Source organism: Glandiceps talaboti, chromosome 11 (genome assembly GCF_964340395.1).
Source record: "Glandiceps talaboti chromosome 11, keGlaTala1.1, whole genome shotgun sequence".
NCBI lineage: Eukaryota > Metazoa > Hemichordata > Enteropneusta > Spengelidae > Glandiceps > Glandiceps talaboti.
The window spans coordinates 15,933,238-15,952,494 of record NC_135559.1 but is presented as its reverse complement, the minus strand read 5'-3'; the positions used below and the strand labels follow the sequence as shown (position 1 = coordinate 15,952,494).

Here is a 19,257-nt window from a genome sequence, read left to right as displayed (position 1 = left end):
GAGTTTCACGCTCAATGTATATATATATATATATATATATATATATATATATATATATATATATATATATATATATATTCATTGTGTACAAAGGGGCCAATGGAGTAATGCATTGAATAAACTACACAAACTATTGTATTGAGCACTGTTTACTCCAGCATAGACATTCATATATATATATATATATATATATATATATATATATATATATATATATATATATATATATATATATATATATATATATATATATATGTCACACGACTACTTCATCACGTGTTCATTACCAACAATCATCTTGTTGTTGTTGTTGTTGTTGTTGTTGTTGTTGTTGTTGTTGTTGTTGTTGTTGTTGTTGTTGTTGTTGTTGATGATGATGATGATGAGGAGGAGGAGGAGGAGGAGGAGGAGGATCTTCATATTATTGGTAGGATGTAGTTACGCACCTCGCTGTATTTTCTATACTTACAGGTTGGCCATAGTGAAGTTCATTTTATAAATCACATTGTCTGAAAATACAAGAAGGCATGTAAACAAACTGTACATTGGGTTTAAATTCATAATTGCAGAAAATATAATGTACCCCGAAAGATGTAACCAAGAGGGATATTTGTACAGATAGCAATGAGCAATGTTAAAATACCGACCTTCATCTGACGTTAAAAATGTTCCCTTAGCTTATGATCGAATAGTCGAAGTAAGTCACAACAATTCTCCTCGAGGACTTTAATTTGTAAAATTATGGTTAAATATTGACAACATTATGTAGGTGGCTCTTGATGGTTACCCTACTACACGACAAGGAATAACGAAGTGACTTTTACGAAGATGTTGTCGGTTTTGTTAGTTACCGACATGAGCAAATGTTGTTTGACTACTTCGCACCAATATATTGTATACTGAATAGGGATGTAGAATGTTAAGGGTATAATATTTTATACCAGACGTCTTACTGTTGTTATCACTATAAGCACATATAATACATCATAAAATAATCAGATAACACATTATCTAAAGTCAGAATAAAATTTTATCACTATAAGGAATGGCGTCTACAAGTACAGGTAAGTTGTATGGCAAGCCACTAAATTTGATGGAGTACTTCTTGAACGGTTAGAATGTGGCATTCGGAATATGTTGTGTTTCATCGATACTGGCAAACCGTTCATATAAATCCAACAATAAATTTTTTATGTCAACGAAGTTGTCAATGAAGTTGAAGTTGTCACTGTTAAGATAATCGATGTCTATGCGGCGGAGGTAAAGCACAACATGTTCAAAGTTCCGAATTCAACATTCTAACCGTTCAAGAAAGTACTCCACCAAATAGATTTTTTTAGTGTTCCTGTGTGCACTGCATTCAGCTATGACAACATGGGTCGCATCTATAAATTGAGCCAGAGGCGTAGACGTTAACGTATCGATTGAGTGCAGAGGTCCTCTGCTGATGTCAGCCATGTTGGACCCGTAACCAGGATAAAATCAAAGTAGAGACTGCCCTCTACTTTAAAAAAAATCGTGAGAAAGATATATTTATTGCCACACAAACTAAAACAATCGTGAGAAAGATATAAACAATTATTAAAATGAAAATGAAAATGAAAAATAATGAAAACGAAAATGCAAAAAAGTGAAAATATGTATTTTAAAAAATCGTAGCATTGATATAAAAAAGTTTACATATAAAATAAAATTGTACAACTAATATCAAAATTTGGAAAATAAAATTGCTATTCAAAATGTTCGTTTTGGCCTACTCGGCTTGCCATAAAAGTTGTCCCAACATGAATAAATTGAGTACATGTGGAGATAAAGAATATAAGTTTGTCATTGAATTAGGACTTAGAAGCCAATGCTAAAACTGTCGTAATACTAACAATTTCAATATAACCAAATTCAATTTCTCTCGCAAGATATTCGTGAGTTTTGGAATAGTGGATAACAGCCCAAAGACTTGGCTGTCCGGTTTTACAATGTTGTTGGCCAGAAAAGCCAGTGTGTTGTGTCTAATAGCCGAGCCTGTGGACTAAGTAGAATTAGATAAATGAAATACATGTATGTATGCGCACGTACATAGACAAACAGACAGACAGACAGACAGACAGACAGACAGACAGACAGACACAGACACACACGCACACACATACATACATACATACATACATACATACATACATACATACATACATACATACATACACGTACATACATACATACAGCAGATATGAGTAACTTTACACTTTGATGTAAATGTATGAAGCAGCATTTATAGTTCAATAGTTGTACATTTGTATAATTACATGGATAATACTGTGCATCAATTTGAACTACAATATAAATGCTGATAAGTGCACACAAAAATAAACACTTCGAAAATATGGGTCACTTTTTCCATCTTAATAGTGACAGGTAGAATGAACATCTTCACATTGTGTTCACTCATTGGTGTAATGACAGCTCAATTTTAACACCATCTTAACAAAACTTGTACAAAACTCTGTGTTAGCTTACATATACAGTTGTAGAAGAAATCGCAATAAAAGACACAGAAAATTTGAAAGACTAAAGTTAACTTCAAGAAATTACATGATTCAAATCAGTGTGCTTTACAAAAATCATCCCATGCATACCTAACAAATTTGGTGATATAAGCCTTGAATGGCCCGGGATAATTTCTTATTATTTAGATAACTATTATGATACAAATATTCCATTGATGCCATTGTAAATAAGGGTGATAGATTTTTTATCGTGGGCCGCGTGTTTGTTCAATCCTTAATATCTGGTATACATAAATCACAATCAATTAATGTTCATTTATAAGTCGACATACAGATATATATGAAAATATATATTCTCAACGTATAGTAGAGGAAGCGTGCAAATTTATAATGTAATTTTTATAAAACAAATACTTGAATGAATATATCATCAACACTTCATTCAGTGAAGACTTTGATACAGTTATCCGTACTATCTGACACCACTATCTTACGTGACTCATCATCAGTAACACAAATTCCTGCTAAGGAATTCCCATCCACGACATTACGAATGCATGAAATAAACCTTCCTGATTGTGGGTCATATTTCTTGATATTTCTCTCCTCCCAATCATACACATACACGTATCTATTCTTATCAGTACTCACATCATATGCATTCTCGAGCTTACCTAGCTCACTATCAGATCTAGAAGCCCCTAAACTATGTAGGTATTTACCGTTGGCATCGAATACTATTGCAGACGTGACATCCGTCACTATGACATTACCCTTGTTGTCTACTGTGATACCATATGGAGACAGAGTATCTTCCTGACTACCTGTGAACGAAGTAACATATTCACCATTCTGAGTATAAATCCTCACACAACCTCCCATATTATCTGCCACATACACTCTACCATCCACGGGACTGATAGCAATACCCCATAATCCTTTGCACTCATTCTCTCCAAAGCATCTGATCAGCTTTCCTTTCTCATCACACACAAACACTTGATTGCACTTATGGACTGTGACAAAGATGTGACCTTTCGCTGACACAGCTACAAATAAAGGCTCAATAGGAGTAGGGAAGTTGGTGAAATAGATCACTCTCAGATGTTGGCCATGTAATGTGAATAATTGTAATCTCTTATTCCATCGATCACATACTAAAACACCAGCCTTATATAAAGTGACACCGCTGGGACCACTGACCTCTTTAAATCTAGAACCCGATCTACTGAACTTACACAACAACCCTGTCGACATAGCAACGGCTTTTAAGGTCAAGGGTGAGCCTCGAACTGGTTTGTCATTCACGTACACTCTCACACTATTATCACCCTCCTTCAGGATATCCCGTCTACCAATCAATGAGATACTTTCATCTTCATTGTCCGTTACTACGTCCATCTTCCTTAGTTCCTCGTCAGGTGATAACATCTCCCCTCTGACATGGCTTTTTCTCAATTTCACTCTTGTATCTTTACTTGTCACAGTTACTCGTATCTCTTCGCCAACTTTCGGAAACTTTGAATAATGAGTTATCTCACATGATGACAAATCCAGCTGTCCCAAGCTTTCAGTTTGGCAGTAATCGTGATATGGATTGAATTCTACACAATCACTCTCCAATGGTGTCTGATCTGTATTTGCCGCCATTAGCTCTTGTATTTGTGACGTCATTCCATTTTTGGACAACATCAACTTTGCATCACTTCCATGTTGTAGCATTTCCCCCGCAACTTCACAAGCAGTCGTCAAAACATGCTCAATGTTGTTGAGGTCTTTCAGCTGTGTCTGTAGTTTTCCTTTTCTGTCCTCATGTTCTTTAGTCAGCTGACTTATTAGCTCTTCGCCATCCTCCTCTATTTTGTTGGTCATTTCTTCAATCGTCTTTTTCACGTGTTCCTTGATTATCTTTTCATTTTTCTGGAAGTTGTTGTCAACTGAGTTCACCATCTGTTGTATCATATTATTACTGTTGTGTGCTTCTCTTTTTTTCTCTTTCATCTCTGTAAACATATCTGTCATGTATTTCTTGTACTCTTCTGCTGCAGATTCCAGGTATCTATACTTATGTTCAGGTCGAGGGTGATCAAGATCTGTGCATTCATCACAAATGCTAATATCACAAGAATCACAGTAGTATTTGACCTGGTTGTCTTGGTGACTAGTACAGTAGATGGGAGGCTGTAAAGATGCCGAGTTCTCAAACTTTGACTTTTCATACTGTGTGATTGACATCAGGTGATGGGTACGTGTCAATGGAATGTTACTGTGGACATCTGAGCAAGTTTGGCAAAGACTCATTGCGCAGTCGATACACCTATGTGAAGCTGAACTCTTCCTACAACCACCACATTTCCTCGCCTCGCGTAGTTCCTCATCTCGTTTGTTGAACTGTTCAACCAATTGATTCATAAAAAAGTTATCTGCTATGGCAGGAACGCCACCATCAGTGATCGTTTGAGAACGTCTGCAAACCGGGCAAAAAAGTTCGCCTGTTTTCTTAACCAACGTCTCCAGACAGTGTCCACAATAAGTATGTAAACACGACAAAAGCTTGGCATTTTTGTACCGCTCCATGCAGATCGTACAGATGAGGAATTTGTCGTCAATTTGCTGCAAAAATTTCGACTCTGAAGTTGCCATGGTGTACGTGTGAGATAGCTATTGTTTGGCCCGGGGTTCAAATTTGGCTTTAACTTATGAGCGGCCCGGCAATTTGACTGCAACCGTGTGGACGAGGTCTTCTACGAATGTTGACTAGTTGGAAAAGAAAGAAAACAAAATAAGTACTAGTACTTAAAATATAGATTTACAGTATCATTTGTTGTACTTCACTTACCGTGTATACGTAGTAATGCTCGTGATTGCACAAATTACAGTCAATTTCTTGAAAAATGCCAATGTAGAGATAGTTTTACCTGGTAGGATTCCTATAAGGAAGTAGTCTATAGCCTGGTAGAATATGTCCTCATATGACCTGTCACACGATCACTAGTTTGAGGTTGTACGCATGCGCAGTAACCTGTGTTATTTTTGTTTGTTTTTTGTTATTGAAATGATAATATAAACTGTTGGCAGGTTGCCCGTAAGTCTTTCCGTGACATTTGAACTTACATTGGCCCTGGATTTAAATTAGACTTCGTTTAAATTCATTACAGTATTCTATAACAAAAAATATTGGCAATCACTCGAAAAAAGTCACGTTAATAATAATAACCCTGAAACGCCGAAGTTTACTTCGCGAAATCTGAGCAATTTATAATATTGCAATAATATATAGAATCTCCTCGTCTTTCTTCATGTACATGTATATTTGTATGTATGACTACCATTTTGATTTTTTTTTTTACAAATCACGTTTTTCGATATTTTTTATTTTTATAATTTTTCCCATATTACCTTCCTGCCACACCGACTAAAGTGTCTGGGGCGCTGAATAAACTGTTAAACCCGCTTTTTATAAACTCTTTTTTTTTCTTTTTTGACCGAGACCATTTATTTTGGCTATTTATAACGACAAGACAGGCATACACGCACGCACGCACGCGCACGCACGCACACACGCACGCGCACACACACACACATTTGTTGTCATCGTTTTGACGTTAGGCGCGTCTGTTCTTTCTTTCCTCCACTTCGTCGCCGACGTCATAAGCGACAATGAACCTTGTTCCAACCACCGTCATGCCACAAACCGGATATATTGATTGGCGTACACATCGGGTTTACCAACTTTAGCGACAATAACTTTAACACTTACAGAGTAAACTTTCAAGAAAAATGTGCTATTGATGAGTAGAAAAATGTTTTATGATTGAGAAGATGAACCGAACCACCACAACACAGGTGACGGCAGCAGCGACGACAGCTTCCTCCTCCTCCTCGGATGACCCGGATGAGAGTAATGCCAAAAAAGAAAACAAAGGAGAAAAGGTAAAGCGGCGAAATACTCCTATGGTCAGAGTTTCACTGATTGAAGTATTTCTATCATAAATCATGAATGGCGTTAATTAACTTTTAGGAGAAAAGTTAAATAACTTGAAATAGTTCAGAAACAAACTAAGGATTTGCTCACTTTTAATACATAAACTGATATTTATTTATTTATTTATTTATTTATTTATTTATTTATCTATGTATCTGTAAGTTTATTTATTCACTTTTATTTATCATTTTATTTAATGTTGTATTCTCAACATATTTAATTTCCCCTTTTCGTTTATAAAGCATTTCAATTCAAACTGATTCTGAGAATCTAGGAGTCGGAAGTTATACTTTTTGGTGTGCTATCATTTTTGAAATCATTGTTCTATACTTTCTCTCAGTTATGAAACCTTTATGTGAGCAGTGTGTTCATGCATTGGTTAATAGACCAATTGCAATGAATTAGATTGAACCTTCTGATTGGTACAAAATATTATTATGTTTTTGTTATCAGCTTATTCACTTTATTAGCCCCCTGTATATTACATAGTATCATTTCTGTCAATATTTTATTTTTTGGGATATGTATATGATCATGTTGCGTACTTCATATTTCCTTCTGAATCTTACCTTCGGCACTTCACACGGTTTAATAGATTCTCAGTCTCTTAATTTTGTCCCCGTTGTATTTTTCTGTAACTTTCCTTCAGCAGGAAACTCGGAAACTCTTACCCTCAGCCCTTCGCTTTCGCACAATTGCGAACGTTGTAAAGCACAACTTGAAATGGACGAAAACACCACAGAAAAGCGAAGATGATGAACCGTTCGTTGTCCGGCACTCTGAAGGCGGTCAGGAACAATTATTGACATTCAACGCAGCGGCTTACAAAGCTAATGTCCAATCATTCGGTAAAGTAAGCGACCGTGCTAAGTATATCCTTTCTATGCCTTCCTGGAATCGGGAAGACGAGGACATCGAATACTTGTACTCCATCGTGAAGAGGCTGAAGAGTTTTGATAGGTATTCGAATACAGTAAAACGGGAATTAGTACGGGTATTGTACTACGAGAAATATGAGAGTGGTAGAGTCGTAGTACAGCAAGGACAACCAGGTTTATCCTTCTATATTATAGTGTCTGGTTGTGTCAGCATGGAGTTAAGAGAAGCTGATAAAGTGACAGGTAGGTACAAATATCACCATCATCATAACTGTCCTCTTCTCTCTCCCCAGCGAGCGATGAAGATAATGGCAATAAAGATGATTAACACAACAGTTGTACAACAACCACCACCACCACCACCACCACCATGAACAGCATCATCATCATCTTTTTAAACTGAACATTTACTCGTATTCGACCTAATATACATGGAAGTGCTAAACTATGTACAAAAAAGTAGATGTGTCAGAATACGAATCATCATCATCATCATCATCATCATCATCATCATCATCATCACCATCATAATAATAATAATAATCGTCATCATCATCATCATCATCATCATCATCATCATCATCAACAACAACAACAACACTAATAAAAACAAAACCAAAACCAACAACAACAAAATAACAACAGCATACCAATCATGTCATATTATACATATCCATTTACTTAAAGTTCTCATTCTGAGTTGATTCTGTCTTCTATTCCAGGTGGTATCCATAAACAGATCATCGGTGAACTGGGACCAGGTGCCTCATTCGGTGAACTTGCTTTAATACACAACTCTAAACGAACTGCAACTGTCGTTTGCAAAGGTATGTATAGGTGCGTGAGGAGCCGCCATCATATCACGGGGGAGCCTAGCCCAGACTTAAACATTTTCTGTTCCAAATTCACTATAGTACGTGTCTTGGTGTTATTATCTCAAGAAACGTGGTGTGGAGAGCTTCTTGAGATATGTATTAACATTAAAACAAGTCTCTTGGCAGGGGGAAGCCGTCGTTTAATAATACATCAGCACACATTTGTTTCAGTTGAATTATGGTTTCTATGTGACTAATTATACACATGTCAATCATGTCATGATTTAACTATGACGTATGTCGTCTAAGGAACGGTTACCATGGTTACAGCGACGTCATTCTTGCACGTCCTTCCTTGGTTTGTGTTTAAATTTGTATTTCCGATCTCTGGCTTATTAGTCCACCTCCCTCGATAACTATGACCTTCCCTTACCGTGACGATGACACATTGCCAATCGGTCTTTCACTTTCACAGATACCAAGTTCTTAAATTTGCGCGTTGCTCTGACCGGTATTGATTTTGATTTGAAAAATGCGACAAGCTTCTGAGACTAAAATGATATCGTTCTGCTTAATATTCATTAATAGTTGATTCAGAATTTCTCCGAGTTGACAAGCCCGATTTTGACATGGTTCTCCGGAGAAGTCACCAACAGCGATGGGAGAAGAGACTACAAGTTATAAAGGGAGACAAGATATTTGAAGATTGGCCGGATACAGAACATCGAACCACGTGTGACCGATCAAAGTTGAGAGAATATCCTCCAAATACTGTACGTGCAAAACCCGCCCAAAGTTTGTACTTTTTTTAAAGCAATAACTCCCCATATCACTTTGTTGATTTAACTGTCGACCCCACCCCCCACACACACCCACCCACCCACCCACCCACCCCCACTCCCGCTCTCGAAACATGGATTTGAATATCGGAATTTACCGAGTAAGTTCTACATCTCTGACATTAGACAGATTGAAAGTAAAATATGATGACGATGTGAAAATTTCGCGATTGATTCTTAAAATTCAGAACTTTATTTTCACTACTCATATCCAGAGGCCAGTGCATCGGTGCGGAATACAATTGAAAGTTGTACGTCATGAGTAGATGCTTAACGAACAAACAAAAAAGATAAAGAAATAAAAAAAACAGCACGAAAACCAAATATAATGTTAATGATGTAACACATTTATAAATAACACTAGCTCTGCACTCATCATGGAATGTGACATTTTTTTATTTGATGCTCACCTCAATATATTGAACTTTTGTTCCTGTTAGGGTTTTATCAGTTTGCTATGTGGAGGGGTCCTATAACAACGATCGATGCCATATATAGTTAGTCTTTTTCAGGCCATGATATATATGTTACGTCACAATCTCCGACCACTGGTTACGTGTAACCGGCTGTACGTTGTGTGCATCTGGAAGCAAGAGCGCCACTACTGTTGAAATACGTTAACGTTTGATTTACAATGCAGATAATGCGGACGAAACTCTTGATCTTTATACAGACACACAGACGCACTGCTAGTACGTATTTACACTGTCTCTTTCCATATTGTGTATTTTTCTTGTAAATATATACATAAGTCTTGACATTTTTTTTGTGCAAGCTTAAAATCTTTACTTACATTACTTTACTTCTCGAAGTTTTCAGCAAGACACAACACTGATTACTTCAACTTCACTAGTATGATATGCCACTGTAATCGTCCTATCTGTCCCAATGTACATGTTTTCATTGATATATTATTTCAGATAATTCTGAGTAACGTCAGTAACCTTCTGGATAACATTTATATCATCGTCTCTGGACATTGTAAAGTGGTTCGAGAGATTGAACTAGTACACAGCAAGTTACCATGTAACCGAACTAAACTTATCCTTCCACCGATCAACAAGAATAACGAAGTTGTGAGAAACGTCGTTACTTCAAAATCTGAAACCCTTCACCGCCATTTGTTACACATATGCACGATTGGAAAGGGACAGTACTTTGGTGTGGGTACGTATGGCTCAACTTGTACTTAACTGTTAGTATCAGACAGACAGACAGACAGACAGACAGACAGACAGACAGTGGTTTTTCGGAAGGGGTAACAAAATTGTCATAACACTATGAACATTATTAAACTCTTTAACCTTTCTTTCTTTTCCTTTAAATTTGCCTGTTTTCAACGTAGTTACACGTTATGTGGGTTCATATACTTATTCTATTTTTTGACATTGCACTGTAATAAGTAATCTACAGAACAAAACAGTAAGTATAAAATACTGTACTGTACTGTACTGTACTGTACTGTACTGTACTGTACTGTACTGTACTGCACTGTACTGTACTGTACTGTGCTGTTCTGTGCTGTGCTGTGTTGTGCTTTGCTGTGATGCATTGCATTGCACTATTCTGCATTGTATTGTGTTGTGTTGTGTTGTGCTGTGTTGTGCTGTGCTGTGCTGTGTTGTGTTGTGTTGCGCTGCGCTGCGCTACATTGCATTGCATTGCATTGCATTGCATTGTATTGTATTGTATTGTATTGTATTGTATTGTATTGTATTGTATTGCATTGCATTGCATTGCATTGCATTGCATTGCATTGCATTGCATTGCATTGCATTGCATTGCATTGTATTGTATTGTATTGTATTGTATTGTATTGTATTGTATTGTATTGTATTGTATTGTATTGTATTGTATTGTATTGTATTGTATTGTATTGTATTGTATTGTACAGGTGAAGACCTAAGGAAAACATACATCATCAGCGCCGGTAAAGTCGAATGCCTATTGGTTAATACAGTTGTCTTTACACGTCACGGTGACCGAGGCAAGACATTGGACAATATTAAACGCGTCACAAGGAATTTTTTGCCTGAACGAGAACAGCTTTTCCAGTGTTACATGGATAACAAAAGATGGCGGTCATATAAAAAGAAGATGATCATGGACATTGTACAAAGACACAGTAGAACATCATCTAAAGAGCCTTCATTTCAGATATAACTTTTATTTGGCCATAAATTCACAGACATTCCTACCTCTGAAATTCCCATATATACTAGTAATAGTATATGAACGCGTACGGTATTACTTGCACTATGTATAGTTTCAGGCGACTAAATTAGTGGTCTGTGTGCATAACTATATCGTCGAGTTGATTTTTATAATATAAGCCTTGATTCTATATTTTATCAACTCTTCTTTTTTCAATTCTATTTATTATATTTGGAAATATTTGATTTTGCTTTCTACAAATACGGACAAATTGTGGTACATCACACTTGTGAATAAATTATAGTTACTAGCGTTGTAACGTTGATAATCACATTAATCACCAGTGTTATTGCATTGTAAAAAGACGTCCTCACGATCGAGTACGAGTTTAAGTGAAAACTTGTTAATTAGGGACTATCCCAAAGAAAATATTACACGATTTTCTCTCACCCAACTACATCTACCATATCTAAATGGAAAGTGCTCAAATTTTGGACTAAATACATTATACGGTCGGTAGACCTGTACATGTATTAGCAGGACACGGAGTCACGTGATTATTGACAAATGCTTCGGAATTGAGGACCTGATTGTATGCGTGTGACAGGTGCAACCCCATCTTGGTTCAATATTGTGGTTTTTATCGTTTATTCGATTGAAAAGGTCAGCTTATAAAAATGTCTAAAAGGAGTTGATAGATAAAATATTCAGATTTTGATTTTAAGTTTTGGTCCGCCAATATCCGATTATAACAGTTAAATACGGGATTGACTCCGAGTTTTCTCGTTTCTAGTGACACTAGACAACAGACACACACACACACACACACACACACACACACACACACACACACACACACACACACACAAAGCCACTGACTGATTACTTTTAATGCGTGATTTCCAAAATGAATCCCAAACCACCACCGCCCCCTGTCCCCCCACAACCACCCCACCCCTCCCGTTTAGTTATGTTTTGAACTGGAACCGAGTACATTAGTCATGTGTATGATAGTGTATTTACCATGAATTTACGTGAGTAGGAAGCCATTGAGGATTTTAAAGACCCTTACTGTTCTGAGGTGGTTATCAATACACGCTTTAAATTATTAACTGATGAATTAGCAATAACCCTTTCTGGTAAACTGTTCCAAATGTCTACGACACGTTGACTGAAAAAAGAAAGGATTTACGTATATCCAATCTGGATCTATCCTTAAATAATTTCAAACTGTGTCCTCTTGTTGTCGAAGTAGATACGTTGAAAAACACAACTGGATCAACGAGAATATGCCCATGGAAAAGTTTATGCACTTCCAGCAAATCTGCTCTGATCCCGGCGTCTGGTTTCTAAAGTTGTCAGTTTGAGGAGTGCGCCACAAGCGACCATTGGATTAGAGCTACCTTTCACCAAATGTCAAAAAGTATATTTATACCACGTGCACAGTTCGTCTTTAACTCTTAAGCTTGATGCACCGTACAAACTAATTTACTGTATCCGACAAGGAAATACATGATCTATTAAGCGTCAGTGTTATTTGGCAATCGACGAGCAATTAAAAATTGAAATAGGTAAATTAACTTCAAATTTGGGTATAAAATACTCTGTGACTGGCTGCATATGGTACGGAAAACCATAAATATTTATTATCAATTTCCATACATACCTATACCACTAATGGAAAGGTCTAAGGTCGTCATCAATAATAGCATCTATTGGGGCGTGTGCATGTATTTATCACCATTTTGTTTACATAAATTTATAAATGATTTTAGGGTGGCAAGTTAAAATACAACCAGCGACAGGCAAGCGTGAACAAGATGAACTTGTTAGAAATATGGAAAGTAAACAAATGAATTGAACTGCCATGGATTTAATAACACTTCGCAAAGCATGTTGGTAGTACACAGATGTGTATTACATTCCATTATGTGATAGAAAAACACTTTCAATAAGTTGCCTTCTTTTTTATAGCTCACATTCAAAAACTAGAAATTTCAAGATCATCTGGCCTACCATCTTTAAAAAAGTCATATGCACACATCTCTGAAGTGGAGGGGAGGCATTCCAGAAGCATTCGGTTAAACATTTCGTTCTATCTATAGATTTTATAGACTGGTGTGGTATATATTCAATACTAATCGCCTTTTAGCATTTTTAGAATTTTTTTTATGCCACTTCATAAATTGAAACTTTTTAACCATTCAGCAACTTGCAACTTGCAAGAGCTTTTGACCTACAAATGTATACCGTGTTTTAACTTCACCTTCCCAGTGTTTCCATGTCAAAAATTTTTCCTTGATCTTTCTTTTCATTGTTTGCCAAAATGAAGAAAAAAATCTTCACGAAAATATTAAAATGTCATGTAGGCACAAGGCTGAAAAAGTAGCTCGCAAGTCAGTCAAAATATTCAAACCGTCCAGAGAAAACGAATAGTGATCGTGCATGTATTACCAAATACTATGATGAAGGTGTAGGCTTTGTATATGATCTGAGGTTGGTGAATCATGAATCGTCCATCTGTGTTGCGTATTCGATCAAACATGAGTTATATGAATGCCGTTGCTTTGGACGCCTTTTCTTTTGTGATGCAAATGAGTGATCCCTTGCAAAGTAAAGTTTTTGTTACTAAGTGGTCGATTTACTACTGTTTACACCTAAACACTACGCATGAACTATTTGTTTCAAAGTCCAAACGCCTAACTAAAAACAGAGGGTCAATTAATCAAAATAATACCAGAAATGATTAACTCAGTGTAAATGAAGACGTGAAGAAAATAATATACCACTTGAAGAAATACTTTGCGGAAATAACATGTTGCCGTCGCCGCGGATGAATACACGAGACAACTGAAACTTTCACATCCAGAACCATCATGGCGGAGCTCTGACAAGTGTTGAGGCGAGGTTTATCGCAGCGCATGTTTTTTACACGTACCTGCGATTATGCAGTTTGCCGTCCGTTAAAACCGCGTCCATTTACTATCACAAGTGCCGTCCACTGTACCCAATGTCGCAAAACGGAGGAAGAGCAATGACGAAGGGACAGAGATCAGGTAAAAACAGTCGGAACCTCCGCTATCTCAACTTGTCATTCGGCGTTGATTCGTCGGCGATCAAGAGCCATGGACACAGACCACACGGTGGTTACAAAGGTAGGGAACATGTCATGTAAAATTTGCAGTTACGTTTGCTAAATGCTGTGAAGGTTTTACCGGTGGTATGGTGATATATTTTGAGAATTGTCGCCCCTAGTTTTTGTAAAACAACAACTGCACAACGACGGACCCTGAGCTCGTCTGTCTGTGGTCAGGCGAACAGTAACACGTACATGTCGGGCATTATTCATGATGACATTCATGCATGTAACGACCCTCAAACGTAAGTACAGTTTCATTCAGTGTGGAAAACCTATTCAGTCACATACAGTGGTCATAGCTGATAAGACACTTAAGGTACAAACAAGACATGACAACCGGAAAACATAGCTTTACAAGTATCGCGTGTCGGGCATACATTTGTAGGGGGTCGTACCTAAACTTGCACAACACGGTCCTGCATCACTATGTAGTAGTGAGCTCACTGTTCTACAAAACGAAGGTTAGGCTTTATCAAATTATCTGAAAATAAACACAACAAAGTCATCAACATTATCTCGTCGCACGTCAATAATATCCTTATTGTCCACTCAGCTCCCCTTGTGACGATTTACCTGTCTGATACTAAGTTATTGTGTCTGTCAACTTAGCTGCTGTCGGCAAGTGCATACTACACTACACTACACCTCAATTAACACTTTGATGTGTGGTCGATAGAAAATAACCAAAGAAGTTTGTTTTCATAAATAAAATTTGTAGCCGCCGGATACGAAATCCTACTTCATATGCAATGTTTTATTAGAGATAAAACTGTATTTGAAAAACGTTATTTAAAACTGAAAATGAAAAAAAGAAGTTATTATGAACATGAAAGTTTCGTTTGTCAAGCTTTTGTATAGGGGTGGTGATTATCGAATATGAAATGAATAGCCATTCACGGCTGACCACAAATTTCCTTTCAAAAACCGAAAACAGATCGATCAATCAATGAAGCAATGTCCAGTTCACAGTAAGAATCAGTTACAAAATTAATTGTGGGTGTTTATTGATATACACATATCCTTTGTAGAGTTTCTCTGCTTTTTCTGATGGAATGTAGTCTGATAGAAAAATGTGTAGCATTTCAAAGTCTGCCATCTTAACAGAGACTCACTTGAGTTCTCAAGACTTCTTTTTTTTTTCTGCTGGTATGCATATAAATTGATGAGCTAGTTTGGTTCAGGAGTCATACAGGAAGAGAAATATAATTAGTGGAATCAGGAATATTGGGAAAAAAATTGGCATATTTAATTTGATATTTATTTAAATGTAGTGGTAAATGTTGTCAGAGTCAAAGGAATGATCTTGTCAAAAATTCAGAATAATTACCCCCCCCCCCCCATCTTACTGGCAATCTGTGAAAGATTGGCTATCTTAAACCAATAATTTACTATCGATTGCATAATATTTGATAGTGATATTTGACGACTGCTCATAATGTGCCTGAAATCAGGAACAGACAAATAATAAACAAATGGTTGCCAGAGCATGAGGCAAGGAGCCAACAGCTCTGCAAATTCAAACTGTTTGCTAAATCTCCTCAAAAGCATGCTTTAGTGACTAATGTTTGAAGTACAGCAGTTTATTAGTAATCAATTGAACAGTATTTGTTTAACTGTACCAAAACATAATGTGCAAAGTCAAACAAAACAAAGTCGTGTAAAGCCATCTTGTCTGCAAAATGATAAGACATGAAACACTTGTACTAATTCTTGACAGACATAGAGATTGCAGAAAACTTGCAAACATACCATAGATTTCTTACCAAGTCCTACAAAATTTTTTGATCAAAAGATTGTTTGTGGTAGGTAAACTTCTTGTGAAAATAAAAGAGGAGTTGCTTGCAATACAGTATGTTGGAATGTGCCCGGGTTGGTGGCTGTGTCACGGTTTGACGCTGAAGTGCAATAGCGTGAAGTGTTGTGTTACCTGATGGAGGTAGACAGTTTACATATAATTTCAACAGCATTGTTGCATTTGACACCCGTTACCTCTATGTCAGAGGTAGCAATTTGGTGTCGTAAATTATACGTACACATCAGTTTGTTCATCGGACACTTCAAACTGTCAGTTGTGCTAAATATCTGGTAGCCTATTAGTAGATTCAATGACACCTATGTCAAACTAACAGGTGATGTTGTAAGTGGGACCATTGCTGTGGGTGAAACATAAAAGTTACACAGCATACAAACACAAAAGCATTCAAATTTCTGTTTTTAACTGTGTTCCCAACATTAGAGAAAAAAATTGATTACATAACTTTTCAGCATATTATGACTTTATTTTGAGCTTGGATAAAAAGTATCCGAAATTGCGTTTGTATGCGAAATTTTTTGGTCCATAAGTTAAACAAATTTAAAAAAAAAATTTTTGTGACAAGCGATTGTGATATTATTCTTCATAATTTTTTGTTTATTTTATAACTTTTTCGTAAGACATAATTTTATTTTAGACAAAAGTTATAGAAAGTAACCTTCCTGATATCATTATATCAAAATTTTAGTTTTTTGAGTTGTCAAATTCTGAAAGTTTGTCATCTTATCGTGTTTGTTCACTTTTGTGGGTAGTGAAGATTTAGTGTAATTCCAATCTCTGTAGGACATGGCATGGCAATTATCGCCGGCTATTGCTGAGTGATTGAAAAATGTGTGTGTTAAATTTAGCAGTAAAATGGTTGTACAATGAAGTGATAGCAAGAGATTAAGTCCAATAACAGCAGTGTTACCTAGCAAACAGTTCTCTATTTTCCATTACCGGTTAGTAACATATAACACCTAAATCTATAAATTGACACATAGTTAATCTACCTCTTGATTATGTCATGCAGCTACAAGTGCGTCTCATAAGCCATTACCATGGCGATCATAAAGATGAAGAAAATGTATGACAAGTTGGAAATAATATCCATATTCAATACGGTGATGAAGTTGTACTTAAGTTCAGTGTTAAAAAAATAATGAAAATTGACAAAATAAAACTTACATATACTTCATTTGTGTAAATAGTATCAAAAGGAAATCAAATTTTGCGAATCATTTTGATATATTACAGAATTGGATATATACTGTTTTATACATGTATGCCAGTTTTATGGTCTGAATATTAATTTAACTTTGACATAGTGTAGATGCCAATGTCGTCTCTAACTTAGTGGAGGTGTAAATCGTAATAATACCATATAGAACTAGAGTCCAACAAAACTGTTTTTCACCTTGTGTGTTCTTTGTACTGTCTTGTTGTTGTAGCCATATTATTCTAGTTCCTATACAGTATCGGTACCATTTACACCTCTGCTCACTTTAGTTAGAAACGTCCTCATTGGCATCTGGACTATGGTTTAGTTAGAAATCACGTTGGCATCCACTATGGTTTAGTTAGAAACCATGCTAAATCATTTCGACTATACACTTGTTGATTCTTTCATCATGTTCTCTCTCCATACAATTATTTGTAGGGTGTTTCATCCCTCTTGGCAACAGTGACAGGTCCATCAGAACACTGAATGTAGCTATTGTTCTCATTTAGACTTGATAAACTTTTATTATATTCAAGTTTGAATTACATCCAAAAGTCAGTGCTGTTGATGTCTTGAGTGGGAGTTGGGGGGTATTCCATGAAAAGGTATACAGATATGTGATGCCAAAATGGTCATTTTTTCACAAAGACGTAAAAGTCTAGAAATATTAGGTCAACTTTTCATCTGAAAATTCCCTAATCATGGGTCTATAACATGGGAAATGTCTTCATGCTTTAGAAATACCTTGACTGGATCTGATGATTATGACTAGAAATCACAAACAACTGGATGTGTTTTTTAGGATTGTACATGCCATGGGTAGATCAACATAGATCATGTTTTGAACTTACATATAGGCCACACACCTTGTCTAAAAATTTGAGGAGTAGTCCCAGACTAAGAGTATGGTACATGTACATGCACTTGTATAATTACATGTAGTCTGTTGTGAATTGACAGGGTTTTTAGCCATACCGCTGTATTGCTTTGAATGTAGGTGTCAGCCATATCGCCATATTGCTAGAAATGGAAGGTCTTGTCAGTATTTGCCATATTCCAAAGAATCTAACAATTTGCTATTAGCAAACACCACCCTGTGACTACTACATGTATGTAGGAATTGTAGAATCCACACAGCTGACCTAAAAAATGCTAGTCAGTCAGGGTTCTTGTTGTCATAATGACAGTATTGTATGTGATAATTGGTACAGAAGGATATTTAACATAACACCATATTGTCATAACAAGTGGGGGAACTGTGTCTCTTTCATTGGGTTCTCTAAAACCTTTAGTGGAAACAATACAATGACAAGTTCAAGTTCATTAATACCAAGTAGTTTTTACAATAGCTGTATTTTGACATGTTAAGAATTGTGTAAACAGGGTTTAAAGAATCAGTGTTTACACATATCTAAATGGGAATATTGTTCTTGTAATTAAACACCTCTTCACAGTTGCTTTCATAACCCATGTTATGTATACAGCTTGATCATCCCCTCCCACCTCAACTCCCAGGTTATATTGTACAAATACCTGTTAATGAACTTGAAGTTGTAATTGCATTGTTTCCACTAAGGTTTCAGAGATCCCGATGAAAGGGACGCTGTTTCCCAAATGTTAATGTTACATGTACATGTATATAATTATTAAAAAAATTGACAGCTTTTACTTTACTTATAACTCCATGATTTAAAAACAAAATTGAAAATACTACAAAATGATGCATTTGTTAAGAAATGTATATGGTAAAATAATGGGTGCAGTTACTTGATCGACCAGCTTCTTAATTCATATTTAAGTCATTGCTTGTGAATAGATGGTTTCTGATTACACAAATTTGTCAATAAATTACACCGACTACTAACTGCTGTAGGTTTTCATTATAAATGATGTTTCTCCAAGGACTGTACATATGTACGTGTTTTGTACAGA

General features: G+C 36.2%; 2 protein-coding genes across 2 annotated transcripts in view; both read left to right on the top strand.

The window, feature by feature from the left end:
* The first annotated feature begins 6,323 nt into the window (after positions 1-6,323).
* On the top strand, positions 6,324-11,181 carry LOC144442072 (uncharacterized). Its single transcript, XM_078131343.1, has 6 exons — positions 6,324-6,434; positions 7,139-7,607; positions 8,087-8,191; positions 8,768-8,952; positions 9,939-10,185; positions 10,913-11,181. The coding sequence occupies exons 1-6, from the start codon at positions 6,324-6,326 to the stop codon at positions 11,179-11,181; spliced, it is 1,386 nt and encodes a 461-aa protein (XP_077987469.1).
* A 2,874-nt stretch (positions 11,182-14,055) lies between these two features.
* The window catches only part of LOC144442415 (uncharacterized), a 39,654-nt gene continuing 34,452 nt past the window's right edge, over positions 14,056-19,257 (top strand). Inside the window, exon 1 of the mRNA XM_078131758.1 lies at positions 14,056-14,327. Within this exon, the coding sequence (XP_077987884.1) occupies positions 14,183-14,327 (145 nt within the window). The 5' untranslated portion in view covers positions 14,056-14,182. The remainder of the gene's footprint in view (positions 14,328-19,257) is intronic.

Bases quoted from the DNA above. Each gene is read 5' to 3' on its own strand.
- LOC144442072 (XM_078131343.1), top strand. From the start codon at position 6,324: ATGAACCGAACCACCACAACACAGGTGACGGCAGCAGCGACGACAGCT. The intron at 6,435-7,138 runs GTAAAGCGGCGA...TTCCTTCAGCAG, and splicing joins AAGAAAACAAAGGAGAAAAG to GAAACTCGGAAACTCTTACC. The intron at 10,186-10,912 runs GTACGTATGGCT...TGTATTGTACAG, and splicing joins GGGACAGTACTTTGGTGTGG to GTGAAGACCTAAGGAAAACA.